The sequence below is a fragment of the Salmo salar genome, chromosome 17 (assembly GCF_965601325.2).
Source record: "Salmo salar chromosome 17, fSalSal1, whole genome shotgun sequence".
NCBI lineage: Eukaryota > Metazoa > Chordata > Actinopteri > Salmoniformes > Salmonidae > Salmo > Salmo salar.
In genome coordinates, this window is record NC_138307.1 from 23306250 (window position 1) to 23329602 (window position 23353).

A 23353-nucleotide genomic window follows, 5' to 3' on the forward strand; every position below is an offset into this window, starting at 1 on the left:
ACAGAACACAATAGAACCAAATGAAAATTGTAAGAGGGATCACCAAAATTGTATAACTTTAATAAACAAGCAATATTATTACATTACAATCAAAATTAAAAAAGGTGGGGTTTAAAATGTTCAACCATACTGCAATGTTGTAATTCACAGCTTGTTGTGGTGTTAAGTCAGCCCCCCCGCACCTCTCTGATTCAGAGGGGTTGGGTTAAATGCGAAAGACATTTCAGTTGAATGCATTCAGTTGTACAACTGACTAGGTATACCCCCTTTCCCTTTTAATGCTGACCATCAATAGTTATCAGGAGAAGAACGCAAGGGCACTTCAGGTTAGGTGTTACGAACAAATGGATGGATAAAATACTGTTCATTCAAACTAAAACATTATAACGTACATGACTATACCATTTAGTTTTCTACCCCCATAAACACAGCAGGACAGACAGATTTACAGTATAACAAAAATACACAATTTAACTGTGCATTTATTTGATCAATGTTTCAAACTTCTTAGATTTCAAGTGTGAAAGGAAGGACGGATTCAAGAACATATTGTTGACTTTGTGGAAGCCCAAAGGGATAAACAATCCTACATCTAGAGTGTTAAAACCACATATTCCCAGCAATATTAGCAAATAAATGAGAAAACCTGAATATCTATTATTTCACGCCATGCTTATTCAAAGTGGAGTGAATGCTAAGTTCCACTTAAGCAAAATGTTTATCTCAGTCCTGCACTGAAGTCTATGGGAGACTAAGTGAAAATTTGACTTAAGTGAAAGTTCAGATTCACCCCAGAAATACCACTGGCCAACCTTCGGAGAACATCACTTCAAAAGGCACGGACAACCAGCTCAGCAGCTAACCCAGTCAAAACTGCTGTTGGTGTTAAGAGACTTATGTTAACCACTTCCCAGCTCTCCTCCATGGTGATGTCACTGGGACGTCTCCCTCACTTCTGGCTGACGATACTGCGGGCGATCAGCTCCTTCATGATCTCATTGGTGCCTCCATAGATGGGCTGGATACGGGAGTCCACAAACGCCCTGATGGGGAGAGAGAGGATTTTCATATGCACTGACAGCACAGAACTAAATAGAAAAACGTGTTATATTTCCATGGCAAAGACAGCACTGTCACTCACTTGGCGATGGGGTACTCCCACATGTAGCCCCAGCCTCCGTGGAGCTGCAGACACCGGGTGGCCACAGAGTTCTGGAGGTCAGACGCCCTGATAAACAACAAAAAAGTCAAGTCAGACGATACAGAGGTGTCTCAATTCTCTACCCTTCTCCCTGAAGTGTGCACTTCAACACTTCATCATGGGTTTAAAAGCATTGTCTGGAAAGACATCTCCAGCATTACTCTTATACCAATTCACTCCCTTTAAATCCATAAGGGCGGATGTGCAAGTGCACTTTACACGTCAAACACACTGACAGTTCTGGACTGGAGTACCATAAAGCTGGTGAAATTAGGTTTAGTATCTGGTAGTGTTCTCACCAGTACTTGGCCATAGAGGCTGTTTGAGAGTCCAGGCGTTTCTCTGCGTGGAGCTGGAGACAGTTGTCTAAAAAGGATCGGCCCACACAGATCTCAGTCTTCAGCTCTGCCAGCTTGTGCTGCACAGTCTGCACCATGAGACAGGGGGATGGAGTTAGTGGATCACTTCAATATACTACAACTTTATTCATCCATCTGATCAAACAGAAATGTGTCCTATGGAGCTAGTTTGAGGTTAAGTGCCTTGCTCAAGGGCACAACGGTAGGAGAGACGGGGTCTGACACCAACAGCCCTCTAGTTGCTAGTTCAGTCCCCACTTTGATTCAGCTTCTCTAACCTAGGTTACCTACCACCCGAATAGAGCTAGTGTTCACTACACTGAAAACATACCTGTTACTACAGCAGAAATACGAGTGAAAGATAATGCTATCCAACCTGAAGGTGAGCGATGGTCTTGCCGAAAGCCTTCCTCTGAGTCACATAGTTCCTGGTCTCCTCAAACATGAACTCACTGCTGGCAATGGCCATGTCTGCAATCAGTAGGCGCTCCTGGAAGAACAAGAGGAAAGAAGGTGAAGAGCATTAATAATGACGTGGTTTGTAACTACTAGATATAGCCATACCTTTGTGACAATCGAGTACATAGGAATAGGTTAGGGGTCAATTCCCTTCTACTCAGTCATTGCTTTTTAAATAAATACAACTGGTATTGCAATTTCAGTTTACTTCCTGAATTGAAATGTAACTGACCCCAACCCTGGTATATCATTGCAAGTGTAATTCATCTCTGAAAGGTGTACCTGTGGCAGCTCGTTCATCAGGTAGTAGAAGCCCTTGTTGGCCTGTCCCAGCAGGGCAGAAGCAGGGAGACGCACGTCCTCAAAGAACAGCTCAGCCGTGTCCTGAGGACAGAGAGACAACAGTTAATATATATAGAAGGTAATGGCTGTTCTAGAAAATGGGCTGACATGACCGTGACCCCTTCTGGTCACCTGAATCCACTTCTCAAGGGACATCAATGTCAAACCGACTGTTTGAAGCAACGAGGGGTCTTTTCATTTCACCAGACCTGGATTCAATCGTGTTTGTTTTCTTTCAAATACTTTAGCGGCCTTCGATTAAGCTTGAACTACGCAATGGAACCAAAGGAATAGTAAAAAAAAAGTAAAAAACATGCAGGCTCAATCAAAGTCAAAGGATTTGAAAAGGAAATCAAAAGTATTTGAACCCAGCCAGGTGGTCAAAATGGCCCCTTAACAAGAGGGGGTTAAAAACTAGCAATTGAGAATTCTGACTGTACCTGTGCCATCAGGCCAATCTTCTCCAGCTTCTTGCCCGCCTGGAAGCCTGGCATTCCTTTCTCCACCAGGAAGAGGCTGATCCCGTGGGCCGCTGTTTTCGCCTCGCGGTTCGTTACGGTCACCACGATCACCATGTCGGCCATACAGCCATTGGTGATGAACACCTGTGGGTCAATGGACAGAAGTCAATGACATGGGTCATATTCAGTTGGGAGAAAACATTTTGAAATGGAGAGGCACTACTCGAATTTGTCAAACAAGAATACAGATTGTTGTTCTCCAATGCAAAACGTTTTGCTACAGTGTGCCCTACTGAACACAACCGGAGTCTGGTTAAACCACATCCACCCTGAAAGCACCTTGTTGCCGTTGAGGATCCAGTCATCGCCGTCCTTCTTAGCATACGTCCTGACACCTTGGAGGTCACTGGGTAGAAAGGTGAGAAGAGAGGATCTTTAGGATGGACTGCTATTGGCTAGACAGAGGTAGAAGTTGGAGAAGACAATGAAAATAGAAAACAAGCAGAATGACCCCCACATTGACCTTACCATTGTCAAATTGTCATGCTGAAAGTATAGCCTATTAAATTAACCATTTTTACAGCATCGTGCCGACCCAAACCGTATTGTGCCTGCTGGGATATTTTCTTTTCACATCGTCCTTTCCAGTAGGGGTCCAGCAACTAAAGATGCCGAAGCAGACCAATGCAGTACAGCTCGGGTCAGCTTGGCCCAGTCGTGTTAAAAGTCCTCACCTGCCAGCTCCTGGCTCCGTCATGGCGATAGCCCCGATGCAGGTCCCAGCAGCCATCTGGGGTATGAAGCGATCGATCTGTTCCTTGGAGCCATAGTTACTGATGTAGGGCATGCAGATTTCAGAGTGGAGGGCAAAGCCTGGGCCAGAGCAGTTAGAGTACATCCTTGAAGAGTAAGAGAGACAGGGTGAGGAGAGGGGTCTGCTGGGTGGGAGGGGGTGATTGTGTGTGTGGGTGTCGAGGGGGACTGTTGACTGTGAGTATGTGTATGAGTTGGTGGGAGGGAGGTAGTGTTCAAATCAAAATTTGTCACCTTACAGTGAAATGCTTACCTACATGCCCTTAACCAACAATGCTTTAAGAAGGAAAAAAAAGTGTTAAGTAAAAAATAGAAAATAAAAGTAACAAATAATTAAATAGCAGCATTAAAATAACAATAGCGAGGCTATATACAGGGGGTACCGGTACAGAGTCAATGTGCGGGGGTACAGGTTAGTCATGGTAATTGAGGAAATATGTATATGTAGGTAGAGTTAAAGTGACTAGCAGCAGCGTAAAAGAATGTTCTGGGTAGCCCTTTGATTAAATGTTCAGGAGTCTTACAGCTTTGGGGTAGAAGCTGTTAAGAAGCCTTTTGGACCTAGACCTGGTGCTCCAGTACCGCTTGCCGTGCGGTAGCAGAGAGAAGAGTCCATGACTAGGGTGGCTGGAATCTGACAATTGTTAGGGCTTTCCTCTGACACCGCCTGGTATAGAGGTCCTGGATGGTAGGAAGCTTGGCCCCAGTGATGAACTGGGCCGTACGCACTACACTCTGTAGCGCCTTGCGGTCGGAGGCCAAGCAGTTGCCATACCAGGCAATGATGCAACCAGTCAGGATGCTCTCAATGGTGCAGCTGTAGAACCTTTTGAGGATCTGAGGACCCAATGACAAAACCTTTTCAGTCTCCTGAGGGGCAATAGGCTTTATCGTGCCCTCTTCACGACTGTCTTAGTGCGTTTGGACCATGTCAGGTCTCTGACCTCCTCCCTATAGGCTGTCTCATTGTTGTTGGTGATCAGGCCTACCACTGTCATCGGCAAACTTGATGATGGCGTTGGAGTCGTGACTGGCCGTGCAGTCATGAGTGAACAGGGAGTACAGGAGGGGACTGAGCACGCACCCCTGAGGGGCCCCTGTGTTGAGGATCAGCATGGCGGATGTGTTGTTACCTATCCTTACCACTTGGGGGCGGCCCGTCAGGAAGTCCAGGATCCAGTTGCAGAGGGAGGTGTTTAGTCCCAGGGTCCTTAGCTTAGTGATGAGCTTTGAGGGCACTATGGTGTTGAACGCTGAGCTGTAGTCAATTAATAGTATTCTCACATAGGTGTTCCTTTTGTCCAGTTGGGAAAGGGCAGTATTGAGGGCAATAGAGATTGCGTCATCTGTGGATCTGTTGGGGCGGGGTGCAGGGTCTAGAGTTTCTGGGATAATGGTGTTGATGTGAGCCATGACCAGCCTTTCAAAGCACTTCATGCCTACAGACGTGAGTGCTACGGGTTGGTAGTCATTTAGGCAGGTTACCTTAGTGTTCTTGGGCACAGGGACTATGGTGGTCTGCTTGAAACATGTTGGTATTACAGACTCAGTCAGGGACAGGTTGAAAATGTCAGTGAAGAAACTTGCCAGTTGGTCAGCACATGCTCGGAGTACACGTCCTGGTAATATTGACCTGTTTAAAGGTCTTACTCACATTGGCTACGGAGAGTGTGATCACACAGTCATCTGGAACAGCTGATGCTCTCATGCATGCTTCAGTGTTACTTGCCTTGAAGCGAACAGAAGTAATTTAGCTCGTCTGGTAGGCTCGTGTCACTGGGTAGCTCAGCTGCAGACTGGCAATGTTAAGGTCTCGTCTTTCTCTTCTTCACATCATGTGGAGATTCAAAGATCTGGCCATTTTCAGCCATGTAGCCACAGCTACACATTTTCTGGTCTTAATGAGTTTCAACTATTTGTAACGTTTAGCTCATGCTTCACGTCTTCTGGTCTGAATATGTTCATTCTTAGCGAGTCCTTTTAAGCACTCTGGTCAGGAGTGGGTGTTAGTTGTGGTGGCAAAAATCTTCTGGGGGGGAGATTTCCCACCATCCTAATTTATGACAGAGTGTTAAGGTGTCAAAACCATCTCAACCCCCCCCCCCCCCCTCCTCCTCCTCTTCTCTTCTGTGGGTTATTGGGGTCTGGTCATGTTGTCAGCCATTTGCCAAGCTGATCTGAGGCCTTGGATCCTCAACCAGGAGAGACATGAAAGTTGTTTGAAATATATCACAACTGTTACATTCTGATATACGCCCATGGTCATAGCAATAGGGCTTGGGGAATTACTAGACAATCAACCAACTCCTACACATAGGACACCAGGGCCTGTATTCATATAGCATCTCAGAGTACGAGTGCTGATCTAGGATCAGTTTAGATTATAATAATTTTCATTATTATATATGGACTGTGGGGAGCTGATCCCTGATCAGGACAAGATACTCACTGCTCCTCCCACATCACAGCTGCAGACAGCAGATCACCTCCGATTCCACCGTGCTCCTCTGGAGTGAGGATGCCCAACAGACCCTGCTCCCCAGCCTTCTGCCACAGCTCCCTGCTCACCATACCTGCCTTCTCCCACCTGGAGGGGGGAGGGAAGACAGAGACCATACCTTAAGTCAGCATTGAGTCATCACAATACAATCACATCATGAAAACCATTTTCACTAAAGAAAAAAAAAGCTTGATCACCAGGGCCTGTTTATTAGGTCACACAATAGCAAAACCATTTCAAAACATTGTGCAATGGAAAACGAGTGTTCAGCTGTTTCCTCCCGCTTTCAGTCAGTTTCCTACCGTTTGGTACTTAATGAACAGGACCCTGGTGGGGGACACTAGGCACATGCAGAGATGGTTACAGACAGTCAATACATACTCCTTGTGGTAGGGCACCACCTCCTCTGTCCAGAAACGTCGGACACTCTCCCTGAACATGTCATGGTCCTCGTTGAAGATCCTGCGGGTGCCGATGTCCATCAGAGTCTTGGCGCTGGACGTCTCTGGCCGATTGGACGGGGGAGCTTTCCCTTCCTGGGGCTGGCTATGCTGCATTCTGGGAAATGGAGGCACGGGCACTTACAAATAAACTACATGTTGGTCTAAGGGCATAACAAGGCTGTCGTAAGGCCTAACGTGTCCTACAAAGTCCACATTTAATCTTTAGGTGTGGTACTGAAACACTTCTGTTTTTGCTAAAAAAGTTATAAACTGACTTATTCTGAGATCAGTGTAGTTAGTAGTGGATTGAGTCATGGAATGAGACTAGCCCCCATGGTGGGCTGAGTAATCTAGAATGACATTCCTAATGTATTTAGGTTAATGCGACCAAACCTAGGAGCAAACAAAACAACCAGTCGATCAACCAAAATAGTCAGGTTCATGAATAACTTAGCGAGTATGCAGCGATGTATCTACAAATTAAATCACATTATCTGGTGTAAAAACCTGTAGCTAGCAGTGTTTGATATCTGACTTACAAACTCAAACCCACTAGTTACTTCATATTTCAAGGAACACGTTAGGTAGGCTTTTCTATTGTGTTATTGACTGTACGTTTGTTTATCCACCGTGTGGAACTCTGTTGTTTTTGTCGCACTGCTTTGCTTTATCTTGGCCAGGTCGCTGTTGTAAATGAGAAATTGTTCTCAACTGGCCTACCTGGTTAAATAAAGGTGAAATAACTAAATAAAAAATACAAAAAGGTCATTTCTGGGAAAGTGTGCCAAAGGTGACTGTGTCCCAGTTTAGCCATTAGCAGGTCAACAGACAATGTTGAACACTATAAGTAGCTATATTTTGCTTCCGGACTAAATATATGACAAGGCCGTCTAACAAAAACATTTATGTTTAAAACAACGAACTTTATTTCCTCCTCAATGACAGTAAATTAACGTTTATGATTAGCATATCTACGCACACCGTTTCCGCCGTAAAATGTGCATGCAAAACTACGACACGCACCTGGCATTTGCAGAACAAAGTACTTGTCCACCTCGACAAACATTTTTCACACCAGAATAACACGTTTTGACAGCTTTTGACAACATTTTCCTCTGTACCGCCTTAAGCAACAGACACAACAAAAGTGAATGCGTTTCTTCTCTCAGTATTTCAAGGGTAGGCTACGGTCTCATCTGTTGAATTTGCTGCCATCTACTGGGCGGAGGTAAGGCCTGCTGAATTAACATATTACATCAGATTTTACACATTCCAAACATAAATGGATGATATACAGTGCAATCGGAAAGTATTCAGACCCCTTCACTTTTTCCACATTTTGTTACGTTACATCCTTATTCTGAAAAGGATTAAATTATTATTGTTTCCTATCAATCGACACACAATGCCCCATAATGACAAAGCGAAAACAGGGTTTTAGAAATGCTTGCAAATGTATTAAACATGTAAAATCAGAAATGCCTTATATAAATAAGTATTCAGACCCTTTGCTAGGAGACTCAAAATTGAGCTCAGGTGCATCCTGTTTCCATTGATCATCATTGAGATGTTTCTACAACTTCATTGGAAGTCCACCGGTGGTAAATTCAATTGATTGGACATGATTTGGAAAGGCACACACCTGTCTATATAAGGTCCCGCAGTTGACAGTGCATGTCAGTGCAAAACCAAGCCACGAGGTCGAAGGAATTGTCCGCAGCGCACCGAGACAGGATTGTGTCGAGGCACAGATCTGGGGAAGGGTACCAAAACATTTCTGCAGCACTGAAGGTCCCCAAGAACACAGTGGCCTTCGTCATTATTAAATTGAAGTAGTTTGGAACCACCAAGACTCTTCATAGAGCTGTCCACCCAGGCCAAACTGAGCAATCGGGGGAGAAGAGCCTTGGTCAGGGAGGTGACCAAGAACCCGATGGTCACTCTGACAGAGCTCCAGAGTTCCTTTGTGGAAATGGGAGAACCTTCTAGAAGGACAACCATCTCTTGCAGCATTCCACCAATCAGGCCTTTATGGTGAGTGGCCAGACGGAAGCCACTCCTCAGTAAAACGCACATGACAGCCCCCTTGGAGTTTGACAAAAGGCACCTAAAGGACTCTCATACCATGACAAACAAGATTCTTTACACTGATGAAACCAAGACTGAACTCTTTGGCCTAAATACCAAGCATCACATCTGGAGCAAACTTGGCACCATCCCTACGGTGAAGCATGGAGGTGGCAGCATCATGCTGTTGGAGGTTTTTCAGTGTCAAGGACTGGGAGACTATTCAGGATTAAGGAAAAGATGAACAGACCAAAGTACAGAGAGATCCTTGATGATATCCTGCTCCAGAGCGCTCAGGACCTCAGACTGGGGTGAAGGTTCACCTTCCAACTGGACAACGACCCTAACGCACACAGCCAAGATAATGCAGAAGTGGCTTCTGGACAAGTCTCTGAATGTTCTTGAGTGGCCCAGCCTCCCGACGAACCCGATCAAACATCTCTGGAGAGACCTGAAAATAGCTGTGCAGCGACGTTCCCCATCCAACCTGACCGAGCTTGATAGGATCTGCAGAGAAGAATGGGAGAAACTCCCCAAATACAGGTGTGCCAAGCTTGTAGCGTCATACCCAAGAGGACTCGAGGCTGTAATCGCTGCCAAAGGTGCTCTAACAAAGTACTGAGTGAAGGGTCTGAATACTTACGTAAATGTGATAATTTCTAAAAATGTTTTTGCTTTGTCATTATGGAGTATTGTGTAGTGATTGAGGGGAAAAACTATTTAATCACATTTTAGAATAACAGAACGTAACTAAATGTGGAAAAAGTGAAGGGGTCTGAATACTTTCCAGATGCACTGTATACTAGGGTAATATGGGATTTGGGCTTCAACAATAATCCAGTGAGATTTTTAACAAAACATTTAAATCTGTTGTGCTATTCAAAAGGCAGTACGTTTTGTGTTATATTTTAGAGTCGATTTTCACAGTAGAAATCAAATCGTATTCGTCACATGCGCTGAATACAACAGGTGTAGACCTTACCATGAAATGCCTACTTACAAGTCCTTAATAATTTTAACCAACAGTGCAGCTTCAAGTAAAATAAGAGCTAAGAAAATATTTACTAAATAAACGAAAGTATTAAAAAAAAAGAAAGTAACACAATAAAATAACAATAATTAGGCTATATACAGGGGGTACCGGTACCGAGTCAATGTGTGGGGATACATGTTATTGAGGTAATATGTCATGTAGGTAGGGGTAAAGTGACTATGCATAGACAATAAACAGCGAGTAGCAGCATCATAAAAAAGGGGGGGGGGGGGGCAATGCAAATAGTCCGGGTAGCCATTTGATGAACTGTTTAGCAGTTTTATGGCTTGGAGGTAGAAACTGTTAAGGAGCCTTTTACCGCTTGCCGTGTGGTAGCAGAGAGAACAGTCTATGACTAAGGTGGCTCATACTTCATACTCCGGGTAATCAAGACATTGTGAACTAGCTTTTTGAATTGGTCATTTCATTCAACAGCAAGTATGTACCAGAGAATAGATCATGTTTTACAGTGGAGTTTCAGAGTGGGCAAACGTACATCTTCTGCAGTACAAAAATGCTTTATGATATAGCCACTCTTGATATATTACTTGATGACACTTCAATACCCATAAATGGATTAATGGCACGGCTCAGATGCTAAGTGGGGTCCTTGGGATGACCCTAGAGTTCGTCAGAGTTCGATGTCCCAAGGAACCCACTTAGCATTGACCGACATGGATGTTGCATTGGTTTCATCCAGGTTTGTTTGACAGTGATTGACTGCAAACGTATTCATTCATTCCATCCACAACATAAGACTTCTGGTCGTATTATTTCATAAATCCATAATAAATCAACTAACTTATCTTCATTGGACCCAATGCATCATTGATAGGTATTCTGACAACGGATCAAGTTTCTGAAAATGTGTCAAACAGTTGATGGAAAAAAACGTTATTTTGTGATGTCTTATTCAGTCTTCCTCTTTGATCCCACTAACTTACTGTTGCAACATGTTACTGTAGAGATTCAGCGGTGTCTTCTTTCAGTCAACAAGTGAGGTAAGTTGTTCACATAAATATAGATTTTGTGTGTATATATATATATATATATAGACCAGTCAAAAGTTTGGACACACCTACTCATTCCAGGGTCTCTCTTTATTTGTACTACTTTCTACATTGTAGAATAAACGTGAAGACATCAAAACTGTGAAATAACACATATGGAATCATGTAGTAACCAAAAAAAGTGTTAAACAAATTAAAATATATTTGAGATTCTTCAAAGTAGCCACCCTTTGCCTGATGACAGCTTTGCACACTCTTGGCATTCTTTCAACCAGATTTCCCTGGAATGATTTCCCAATAGTCTTGAAGGAGTTCCCACATATGCTGAGAACTTGTTGGCTGCTTTTCCTTCACTCTGCGGTCCAACTCATCCCAAACCATCTCAAATGGGTTGAGGTCGGGTGATTGTGGAGGCCAGGTCATCTGATGCAGCACTCCATCACTCTCCTTCTTGGTCAGATAGCCCTTACACAGCCTGGAGGTGTGTTGGGTCATTGTCCTGTTGAAAAACAAATGATAGTCCCTCTGAGCGCAAACCAGATGGGATGGCGTATCGCTGCAGAATGCTGTGGTAGCCATGCTGGTTAAGTGTGCCTTGAATTCTAAATAAATCACAGTGTCACCAGCAAAGCACCCCCACACAATCACACCACCTCCTCCATGCTTCATGGTGGGAACCACACATGCGGAGGTCATCTGTTCACCTACTCTGCATCTCACAAACACACAGCGGTTGGAACCAACAATCTCAGATTTGGACTCATCAGACCAAAGGACAGATTTCCACCGGTCTAATGTCCATTGCCCATGTTTCTTGGCCCAAGAAAGTCTCTTCTTCTTATTGGTGTCCTTTAGTAGTGGTTTCTTTGCAGCAATTCGACCATGAAGGCCTGATTCACACAGTCTCCTCTGAACAGTTGCTGTTGAGATGTGTCTGTTACTTGAACTCTGTGAAGCATTTATTTGGGCTGCAATTTCTGAGGCTGGTAACTCTAATGAACTTATCCTCTGCAGCAGAGGTAACTCTGGGTCTTCCTTTCCTGTGGTGGTCCTCATGAGAGCCAGTTTCATCATAGCGCTTGATGGTTTTTGCCACTGCACTTCAAGAAATTTTCCGGATTGACTGACCTTCATGTCTTAAAGTAATGATGGAGTGTCATTTAGCTTTGCTTATTTGAGCTGTTCTTGCCATAATATGGACTTGGTCTTTTACCAAATAGGGATATCTCCTGTATACCAACTCTACCTTGTCACAACACAACTGATTAGCTCAAACTCATTTAAAAGGAAAGAAATTCCACAAATTAACAAGGCACCCCTGTTCATTTAAATGCATTCCAGGTGACTACCTCATGAAGCTGGTTGAGAGAATGCCAAGAGTGTGCAAAGCTGTCATCAATTCAAAAAGAGTGGCTACTTTGAAGAATCTGAAATATTAAATATATTTTGATTTGTTTAACACTTTTTTGCTTACTACATGATTCCATATGTGTTATTTCATAGTTTTGATGTCTTCACTTTTATTCTACAACATAGAAAATAGTAAAAAATTAAGAAAAACCCTGGAATGACTGGTACTGTAAATGTGATGAGTTTTCAGCATATTTCAGAGATAAGATTACCATCATTAGGCTGGGTATCAGTCAAAGAATACCTGATGGGAAGTTATGATATTTGCCCTAGCCTACCATGCAAAGGCACTATGGATGTATTTTCCCTGGTTGACACAGACATGCGCAGGAAAGTTATATCACAACTTAAGCCTTCTACCTGCCTTCTCAATCCTATTCCCACCACCTTCAAAACAGTTTTTAATTGCACATCTGAAGAAGTGAAAGCTATTGTTAATCACTCCATGTTCACAGCCTCTTTCCCCACCGCACTAAAAACTGCTATGGTGAAACCCCTTCTGAAGAAAAGTCATCTAGATTCTTCAGCTCTTAGCCAACTGTATCATGTTTTGAAAAATTCCAATCTGGTTTTCGTGCCCGCCACAGCACAATGACAGCTTTAGTTAAAGTGGTAAATGATCTTAGAGCCAACACAGATGCCGAAAAGCTCTCTGTCCTTGTACTCTTAGATTTAAGTGCTGCATTCAACACTGTTGACTATGATGCCCTTCTGGACAGACTGGAGAGGTGGGTTTGCCTCTCCAGTCCAGTTCTAAATTGGTTTAGGGCCCATTTAACCAGTCGAGAGTTTGTCACCCTTAACTCAGGAGAAAATACATATCACATGTGGCGTTCCACAAGGATCCATTTGGGGTCTGGTACAGTTTATATGTTACCCCTTGGCAGCGTTAAATACTTGGATGGCTCACAACTTCCTCCAGCTAAATCAAGACAAGACTGAGGTACTTATTGTTGGAGCCATAGCACAGAGATTCATGGGCAATAAAGATAAAACACCAGGTAAAACACCTAGGTGTTGTTTGAGATTCTGAACTAAATTTCAAATCACACATTAGGAATGTGACCAAAACAGCTTTTTACCAGCTGAGGAACATTGCCAAGGTGCGACCATTTCTCTGAAACAGAGACTCATCCATGCTTTTATTAAAAGCAGGCTTGACTACTGTAATGTCTGGTCTACCCAAGAAAGCCATTGGTCAACTGCAAAACATACAGAATGCTGCAGCACAGGTACTGACCAAGACCAGACGGATAGCACACATTACACCGGCTTTAAGGTCTCTGCACTGGCTGCCTGTGAGTTTTAGAATTCATTTAAACATTCTTCTATTGGTTTTTAAATCAATCCACGATTGTGCACCCCAATACATGTCAGACATGCTTTTAAGTTATGTTACGCAGTAGGTCCCTCAGGTCCTCTAGCACTGGCCTTTTAACTATCGCAAAGCCTCAGACCAAGAGGCATGGAGGCAGTGCCACGACCTCCGCCGAAGTCGGTGCCTTTCCCTGTTCGGGCGGCGTTCGGCGGTCGACGTCACTGGCTTTCTAGCCGCCATCGATCTACATTTCATTGTCCATTTGTTTTGTCTTGATTGTACACACTTGGTTTCAATTACATTATTATTTATTCCCTATTTAACCCTCTGGTTCCCACATGGTTTAGTGCGTGTTTGTTCGTTGTTAAGTGTTCGAAATTTTCTGTGAGCTGGAGTATTTTCCCTGCGTGGAATTATTTTGTGGTTTATTCGAGTAAAGGACGTTTTTTTACTCAGTTCTGTGTCCTGCGCCTGACTCCGTTCTACCCGCTGCACACTGACACTTGACAGGCAGCCTTTAGTTACTATGCCCCCAGCCTCTGGAATAGCCTGCCAGAGAGCCTGAGGGGGGCCAAGAGGCATGGAAAGGCAGCCTTTAGTTACTATGCCCCCAGCCTCTGGAATAGCCTGCCAGAGAACCTGACGGGGGCCAAGAGGCATGGAGAAGGCAGCCTTTAGTTACTATGCCCCCAGCCTCTGGAATAGCCTGCCAGAGAACCTGACGGGGGCCAAGAGGCATGGAGAAGGCAGCCTTTAGTTACTATGCCCCCAGCCTCTGGAATAGCCTGCCAGAGAGCCTGAGGGGGGCCAAGAGGCATGGAGAAGGCAGCCTTTAGTTACTATGCCCCCAGCCTCTGGAATAGCCTGCCAGAGAGCCTGAGGGGGGCCAAGAGGCATGGAGAAGCAGCCTTTAGTTACTATGCCCCCAGCCTCAGGAATAGCCTGCCAGAGAACCTGAGGGGGACCAAGAGGCATGGAGAAGCAGCCTTTAGTTACTATGCCCCCAGCCTCAGGAATAGCCTGCCAGAGAACCTGAGGGGGACCAAGAGGCATGGAGAAGCAGCCTTTAGTTACTATGCCCCCAGCCTCTGGAATAGCCTGCCAGAGAACCTGAGGGGGGCCAAGAGGCATGGAGAGTCAGCCTTTAGTTACTATGCCCCCAGCCTCTGGAATAGCCTGCCAGAGAACCTGACGGGGGCCAAGAGGCATGGAGAGTCAGCCTTTAGTTACTATGCCCCCAGCCTCTGGAATAGCCTGCCAGAGAACCTGACGGGGACCAAGAGGCATGGAGAGTCAGCCTTTAGTTACTATGCCCCCAGCCTCTGGAATAGCCTGCCAGAGAACCTGACGGGGGCCAAGAGGCATGGAGAGTCAGCCTTTAGTTACTATGCCCCCAGCCTCTGGAATAGCCTGCCAGAGAACCTGACGGGGGCTGAAACTGTGGACATATTTAAAAGGGATCTTAAAACACATTTTTAGCTTTGCTTTTCCTTAGGGTGCTTTCTAGTTGTTCAGTTTGTGTCATTATTTTGGTTTTTATATCTTGTTTGTTGTGTAGTAAATATTTCAACATTAATTTCCATTGTTTTTTTTTTGTTTTCTTCTGTAAAGCACATTAAGTTGCAATCCATGTCTGAAATGTGATATTTGATTAAGTGAAAGTTCAGATTCACCCTAGTAATACCACTGGCCAGCCTTCAGTGAACATCACTTCAAAAGGCACGGACAACCAGCTCAGTAGCTAACCCAGTCAAAACTGCTGTTGGTGTTAAGAGACTTATGTTAACCACTTCCCAGCTCTCCTCCATGGTGATGTCACTGGGACGTCTCCCTCACTTCTGGCTGACGATACTGACTGTGGGCGATCAGCTCCTTCATGATCTCATTGGTGCCTCCATAGATGGGCTGGATACGGGAGTCCACAAACACCCTGAGAGAGTGAGAGGATTTTCATATGCACTGACCGCATAGAAAAATAATAAATATATATACACACACTACCAGTCAAAAGTTTGGACACACCTACTTATTCAATGGTTTTTCATTATTTGTACAATTTTCTACATTATAGCTTCATGAAGTAGTCACCTGGAATGCATTTCAATTAACAGGTGTGCCTTGTTAAAAGTTAATTTGTGGAATTTCTTTCCTTCTTCTCCTTCATGGTGAAAGGCGTCCTACAGCCACTGACTCCCACTGCAGGTAACACAGTTATTGACCGCAGCCCTGCTCCAAACCAACTTGGTCATTTTTTACTGTTTTAAAGATCACACATTTTATTTACCTTCCTTACCATGTTGAATATCCTTTTGCAGAGTTCCATTGTGAGACATGCAAGGAGACTGGTACAGCAGGCATGAAGGACCGGCAAAGGAGTGGCTACTTGCCTGCCACCTTCAACTTCAACAAACGTGTTCTCTTCATATGAAGAAATGAAGATTGCTGCGCCATGCATGTCAAAAATGCTTGATGTTACAATGCTTGATCAGAGGACCGAGCATTATTCTAAAGCAAGACTAACAGACTCATTTTAATGCAAGACTGGTGGAGGCTATTTAATAATTTACGGCTCTTTTGTTATTTGTCAGACACGGAAAACCACTGCCGTCTTCTAAACTTCCATGGCTAGTTGCAGGTGGAACGTTGGAATTTAGAAAATGCTCTGTTATTAAAGTACATACATGTTTTGCTCCATTAAGTAGTACAACAATGTGTACGCCGCCATCTTGTCTATTTCAAATCTTCTCTCATTGAGCGAGACAGGTAGGTATCCACCCCAAAGTTCTGCATGTCATGAGCATGTCTCAGAAATCAAGCGTTGCTTTGAATGACTCACCTGTCTCCATCAATGAGAGAAGATTTGAAATAAGACAAGAAGGTGATGTACATGTTGGATTACAATGTTGATAATTTTTTATGTAATAAACGGAGCATTTTCTCAATTCCAACTTTCCACCTGCAACTGGTCATGGAAGTGTAGAAGATGGTGGTGGTTTCCAAGTCGGGAATCTTGAAAAGTACCACCAAGTAAAGGACAAATGCACTCCTTACCATTAACACTAGCTACTGCACGTATCACCGGCTGTCCACCAGCTGGAACAGCTAGTGAAGTCAGGCTAGCCATTGATTTATTAGTTAGGTGAGAGACGCAGCGAGAGAGAGATTCCAAAGTACAAATACACATCCAAAAGCCTGTTGATTTTAATTGCTTATTCAGTGGCCCCTCTCCTTCTCCCGGTAGATGTGAGGCTGGTCGAGGCTGAGGTCCTGAGTGTCCCAGTGGAGTAGTGCAGACAGGGAACAAGCCTAGACACTTACTCATGGACCTGAACACCGGCCTGATAAGGAACACATCAGCGAGATGGACAGGAGAGTTAAGGAGGTAAGGAAGATTAATAGAAACGTTAAGGTCATTTTCCAGACATTTTGAATAAAGTTCTGTCAACTGCTGAAAGTCTCTCTCTCTCTAGTGTACACTCCTTCTGTGGACTAGTTCAGACAGGGAACCGAGAACTCCCAGAAAACTCTGGTGGACATCGGGAGCAGACGCATCATCAATCCTGTCAGGAGATGGAGAGAACTTGCACCTCAGGGTGAGGAAGTGGGTGTGTGTACTGATGGAGTCTGCTTGCTGTAAAGCCCTATCTAAACCATTTACAATTGTCTGTTCACACTTTCCAGGCTGCCAGTCACTTCCAGTTAGGCGGGGTACGTACAGGCCAGATTCAGCTCCACTATGTCCTGGGGGACATGAAGAACATCCAGAAGTCCCTGGTAGACATAAGCAAGGACTGGAGGCAAAGCATCAACATCATTGAATCCTGAAGGATGTAAAATATGCTGGTGGCAGACCCTCCTTTTAATGATAGAGGAAGCTGAGCTGCTGGAGGGCCACCACAAGCTGATGACCCTGGAGTGTTCATGGAATGACCTCATGTATGAGCAGTACCGCATGGACAGCAAAAACACGCACAACATGAACTTCAACCCGCTTTGGCAAGGTGGAGGGCCTGTTGAACGACCTGGCCAAGCAGCTGTGGCGCGTCAAGGGCACCGAGTCGGTGACACGGGAGTCGGTCAAGATGTGGCCGAAGGAATCAAACCTAAAACCTCAGCAGCACGATGACGACAATCAGACATGATGAGCAACACCTGCGTTAAAAGACAGCGCCAGGAGGCTGTTGAAGGAAGAGAGTGTCAGCCTGTCTATCTGCACAACTCAACCTGGTTTGTCTTTAATATTTATAATAATAATAATAATAATATCTCTGGAAGACCCATCTTCTCCATATTGGAACACAATCACACTGGGATATATGAATGAGAAAACCATGTATGTGCTTTGCTGTACTGTGGACATTCACACATAATGCACGCACCCGCGCACACATACACTACTGTACCTGAATCAAGCACAGACGCGTGTTCAATCAGTGACATTCCCTGCTCTGAAACCTAGAAGTAGTCATTTCCCTTGATCTGGGTATGCGGCTTTTGTGGAATGATAGGTTACAATGCTTCATGGGTGACTGTTGTCGATGTGTTCAGAGGGTCCCTGCTTCGAGGCCAGGTTGGGGAAAGGAGAGGGAAGGAAGCAATACCGTTACATACAGAAACACACACCCATTCACAGAAAATCAGAGAGAATATCTATCATTTAAATCGGTGCAGGCAGGCCAAACAAAGCTAACACTTACAGTACGACAGCAGCAGCAACCATATATTTCTGGATCTACTTTCCATGCAATAATAAAGAAATTCACATTAAGGAACAGATTGTACAATAAAACTGGACTACTTGATAAAAATCCCAGCCTTTAAAATCCTCACTTGTGCCTACATTATTCATAATAATGGGCATTCCCCTTATTTTTTCCAGAACTGTTGCAGTGGCTTAAACAGAAGGATGGAATGAACGCTGCTAAGAATTGAAATAGCAGTGTCGAAAACATCATTACACACTTGTTGACATGTTGACATTTCTTCAGTGCTTTGCATGTGCCAACATAGACGATAAACAGTCCTTGCTATCTGGAATCCTTGGGATGTCCCTACCCCATTGAAGTTGGAATTTAAAATGGTTAAGGTTAGGGTTAGTTAAGGTTTATGGTTAAGGTTTAGGGTAAGGACGTCCCAAGGACCCAGAATAGCACTAACCAATGATAAACACAGTTTATGACGGTGGACATGGCGATGGTGGACACTTTGCAAGTCGCATTAGTACATTTTCTAACACATCTCCCCCAGTACTTAATAGAGCGTCTGACAGAATTACGCAAGATTTTAGTTCTGGGTTAACCGAAATTAGCCATGAAAGACTGAAGTGTTTTTGTATTGCTTATAAGCCCATATTCAGTCAAAGACCGTACCACATCGTACTTGGTATTGTTGGTATCATAGCGTGGTAAATAGTCTTTGACAATAACGTGCTCATTACAAGGAGGCAGGTAGCTTCGCAGTTAAGAACGTTGGGCCAGTAACTCATTCGAATCCCCAAACTGACTAGGTGAAAAATCTGTCGATGTTACTTAACCAGAGCGACTTATAGGAGACATTACAGGTTAAGTGTCTGCTAAATGACTAGAATGCAAATGTAAAGACAGAATACTTAAATTGGTGAAACAGCCAAGTCCATTTGGGATATTATACTGCAAACAACCAACACCATTTCATATTCCTGGTGCCCTCATGTATCTGTATTAGACACTGTATCCTCCGTTTAATCACAACATCTTCTACTAACGTCACATGAGAAATATTTCAATAAGAACATATAACAACCCATCTCAAAAACTGCAGAGACGGCAGAATGATGTTCTTGAATGTACAGTTTTGTGCATGCAGCAGGAAAACTAGTGTTGCAGTATTGAAACACGTCTCGGTCTACTTTTCATTCCGCATTTTGAGTGTCTTGGTCTCTTCTCTGACGCGTTTGTACTCGTTACAAATGTGGTCTCGAATTGAGTCAAGTCAGAGATCAGGGGCCCTATGTATCCATGAGGTTCCCCCTAGTCCATGAGCTTCCCCCCTAGTCCATGAGGTCCCCCCTAGTCCATGAGGTTCCCCCCCCTAGTCCATGAGGTTCCCCCCCTAGTCCATGAGGTCCCCCCTAGTCCACAAGGTCCCTCCCCTAGACCATGAGGTCCCCCCCTAGTCCACGAGGTTCCCCCCCAGTCCACGAGGTTCCCCCCTAGTCCACGAGGTTCCCCCCTAGTCCACGAGGTTCCCCCCTAGTCCACGAGGTTCCCCCCTAGTCCATGAGGTCCCCCCCTAGTCCATGAGGTCCCCCCCTAGTCCATGAGGTTCCCCCCTAGTCCATGAGGTTCCCCCTAGTCCATGAGGTTCCCCCTAGTCCATAAGGTCCCTCCCCTGGTCCATGAGGTTCCCCCCTAGTCCATGAGGTTCCCCCTAGTCCATAAGGTCCCCCCCTAGTCCATGAGGTCCCTCCCCTAGACCATGAGGTCCCCCCTAGCCATGAGGTCCCCCTAGCCATAGGTCCCCCCCTAGTCCATGAGGTCCCTCCCCTAGTCCATGAGGTCCCCCCTGGTCCATGAGGTTCCCCCCTAGTCCACGAGGTCCCTCCCCTAGTCCACGAGGTCCCTCCCCTGGTCCATGAGGTCCCTCCCCTAGTCCATGAGGTCCCTCCCCTGGCCCATGAGGTCCCTCCCCTGGCCCATGAGGTCCCCTAGTCCATGAGGTTCCCCCTAGTCCATGAGGTCCCTCCCCTGGTCCATGAGGTCCCTCCCCTGGTCCATGAGGTCCCTCCCCTGGTCCATGAGGTCCCCCCCCTAGTCCATGAGGTCCCTCCCCTAGTCCATGAGGTTTCCCCAGTCCATGAGGTTTCCCCCTGTTTTTTAGATCCCAAAACATGTCTGGCATGTTTTCCTTGCCAGTGGGCTGAGGGCAGGACAGTGGGGGCACTGAGTTGTTTTTGTCTTGGTCATTTTTCCTGAAAATAAAAAAACTGTGTAGTGGGTAATATAAATGTTGAGCTGACCCGAGTAATCTAATAGAGAGGATGCAAAATAAAGTACCAAAGCAAGCAAAAATGCAAGAAAATGTATAAATGAAATATAAAGAATGATAATTACCACTGAACAGATTCCAAGATGCCAGATTGTAACTTTATGGGTTCCCGAATCCCAGATTGTATTTTTATTGGTTCACAAATCCCAGACTGTACCTTTATGGCTGATATCAGGAACAAGCTAACAATGTGACAAGCTTTAATAACAGGTCTGAGATCTGCATACAAATACACACCCTTTTTTAAAACTGTTTAACTGATCTTGGACCTGCAGTTTGCGTGATGGTACTAAGGTATTTCATTTTTGCTGATATTTTTTATTTAACCTTTATTTAACTAGGCAAGTCAGTTAAGAAAAAATTCTTATTTACAATGACAGCCTATGATTTCCAGGATTGTGGTAAATAAGTTTGCAACCATGCTGATCAAACGAAATTATTTCGAGAATCTATGAAATCATTACACTGCGACTATGTTAAAATTCAGATAGGGATCAGCTATTGTTATAAACTGTAAATTAGGTTTGTTAAACACACGTTTGGCTAACCTTACCTTATCAATCCAGTATGACTGTTTCGGTTAAACTTCGGAACTGATCGGGAAAATGTGCGTTCGGTCGCGGACAAACCATAACAGTATTGATTACTAGGCAGCATGAAGCCAAAAGTTAAACGAAAGCGCTTCAGATATAGAAGCACCCGATTAGCCACCAATCACCCAATTAAAAGGTTGAAAAATCCACATTCACCATATGAATGGTGTGATTGGTAAGATGTTTCCACCTTTTAATGGTGTGATTGGTAAGATGTTTCACCTTTTAATGGTGTGATTGGTAAGATGTTTCCACCTTTTAATGGTGTGATTGGTAAGATGTTTCCACCTTTTAATGGTGTGATTGGTAAGATGTTTCCACCTTTTAATGGTGTGATTGGTAAGATGTTTCCACCTTTTAATGGTGTGATTGGTACGATGTTTCCACCTTTTAATGGTGTGATTGGTAAGATGTTTCCACCTTTTAATGGGGTGATTGGTAAGATGTTTCCACCTTTTAATGGGGTGATTGGTAAGATGTTTCCACCTTTTAATGGTGTGATTTGTAAGATGTTTCCACCTTTTAATGGGGTGGTTGTAGTCTAATCGGGTGCACTCGCAGTCACACGCTATTGCCAAGGACTGAGTAAACTAGATAACGTCAAACGTAGGTTAAACCAAGTCAAGAATTAAACAAAGCAACCATTCAATCAATCAGGATAGTCAGTTTCATGACTAGGGAGTATGTATGCAGTGTTGTATAGCTGAGTTATTATGGATTCCAACCCTCTACCAAGCTAGCTAACTAAGCATAACTAGGTATTTCTGGTTAAGTGTTCCTTCCCCAAGGTGACAGTGTCCCAGTTACGCATTAGCGGGTCAACAGACAATGTTGAACAATATAACTAGCTAGCTATATTTTGCTTGCTGACTACATGACAACATTGTAAAACTAAAATATGTTTATGCATCATTTAGATGAATTCAACACTATTCTCCATAGAAACAATAAACAACTTATGTACTGCTCATTGAGTACTGCTCAAAACTAACGTATCTGGCACTTGCAGTAGAGAGTATCTGTCCACCTCGACATACATTTTTCACACCAGTTAAACACGTTTTGACAGCTTTTGAGAACATTTTCCCGTGTAACACTTTCACCCAACCGACACAACAAAAGTGAATGCGAAAGCTACGGTCTCATCTGTTGAATTTGCTGCCATCTACTGGGCGGAGGTAAGGCCTGCTGAATGAGCCGACGACATATTTTCTCTGCCTACACATTACATACGTAACGGATGATATATCCTAGGGTAGTATGGGATTTGGGCTTCAATAATCCAATAAGATTTTTAACAAAACTTTTTCATTTGTTATTTTATTCAAAACCCAGTATGTTTTGTGTTACATTGAAAAGTCGAAATTTCCCTCAGGGTATTTTTAAAATATTTAACCTTTATTTAACTAGGCAAGTCAGTTAAGAACAAATTCTTATCCCCCATCAGTGTGGGATTTGCTATTGTCTAATCCAGTGAGATTGTGAACTAACCTTTTGAATTGGTCATTTCATTCAACAGCAAGTATGTACCCAAAGAGAATATGTTTTACAGTGGATTTTAGAGTGGGCTAAAAATGCTTTATGATATAGCCACTCTCGATATGTTATTTGATGATACTTCAATACCCATGTATGGATAAATGGCACGGCTGTATGGGACTAGTCAAACATGGTAGATGCTAAGTGGGATCCTTGGGTTTCTGAAGATGTGTCAAACAGTCGATGGAAGAAAAGTTATTTGTAATGTCTTCAACCTTCCTATTTTGATCCCATTAAAGGCCCATTGCAGTCAAAAACGTGACTTTCCTGTATTATATATTTCCACACTATGAGGTTGGTATAATACTGTGAAATTGTGAAAATTATGATAATTCCCTTTTAGTGTAAGAGCTGTTTTGATAAGAATGCCTTAAGTTGCCTTAAGTTTCAGCCTGTTTTGGTGGGATGGAGTTTAGTTAATAAACCAGTTCCAAAACTCTCTGCCAATAAATGCTCGTTTTCAGCCCCCCCATTGAAAACAATAATAACAACGGTTGCATTGGGCCTTTAACTTACCATTGCAACATGTAACTGTAGATTCAGCTAATTGTGTTCTTTCAGTCAACAGGTGACAGTAGTTCATGTTTAATATAACTACATGTTTATGAAAAATATGCTATGATATATGATAGTTGTATTTCATTGAAGGTGTATTTATACACTTCTTTAGACAGAGGATACACATCTTTATATTCCTGTCTTATCTTTTCATGGAGGACACCTCTAAAATAGTACATCATCACAAGCTCAATGAAGAAGACCAAGAATCAAGCCAGGTG

The 23353-nt window shown here is 43.9% G+C and overlaps 1 protein-coding gene across 1 annotated transcript; it reads right to left on the minus strand.

Moving 5' to 3' along the window:
• Nucleotides 1-39: 39 nt before the first annotated feature.
• On the minus strand, nt 40-7781 carry acadl (acyl-CoA dehydrogenase long chain). Its single transcript, XM_014152509.3, has 11 exons — nt 7602-7781; nt 6517-6693; nt 6085-6222; nt 3557-3721; nt 3162-3228; nt 2802-2966; nt 2302-2403; nt 1937-2050; nt 1501-1628; nt 1142-1228; nt 40-1043 (listed from the first exon to the last, which is right to left on the minus strand). Exons 1-11 carry the CDS (start codon nt 7685-7687, stop codon nt 950-952), a joined length of 1323 nt encoding a protein of 440 aa, XP_014007984.1. The 5' UTR covers nt 7688-7781; the 3' UTR covers nt 40-949.
• Between the last annotated feature and the right edge of the window lie 15572 nt (nt 7782-23353).

Excerpts from the sequence above, each read along its gene's own strand:
- acadl (XM_014152509.3), bottom strand. The coding sequence starts at position 7,687 with ATGTTGTCAAAAGCTGTCAAAACGTGTTATTCTGGTGTGAAAAATGTT. Across the intron at positions 3,722-6,084 it reads GCTGTGATGTGGGAGGAGCA|GATGTACTCTAACTGCTCTG; the intron begins GTGAGTATCTTG and ends TTACTCTTCAAG. Across the intron at positions 3,229-3,556 it reads ACGGAGCCAGGAGCTGGCAG|TGACCTCCAAGGTGTCAGGA; the intron begins GTGAGGACTTTT and ends CTTTCTACCCAG.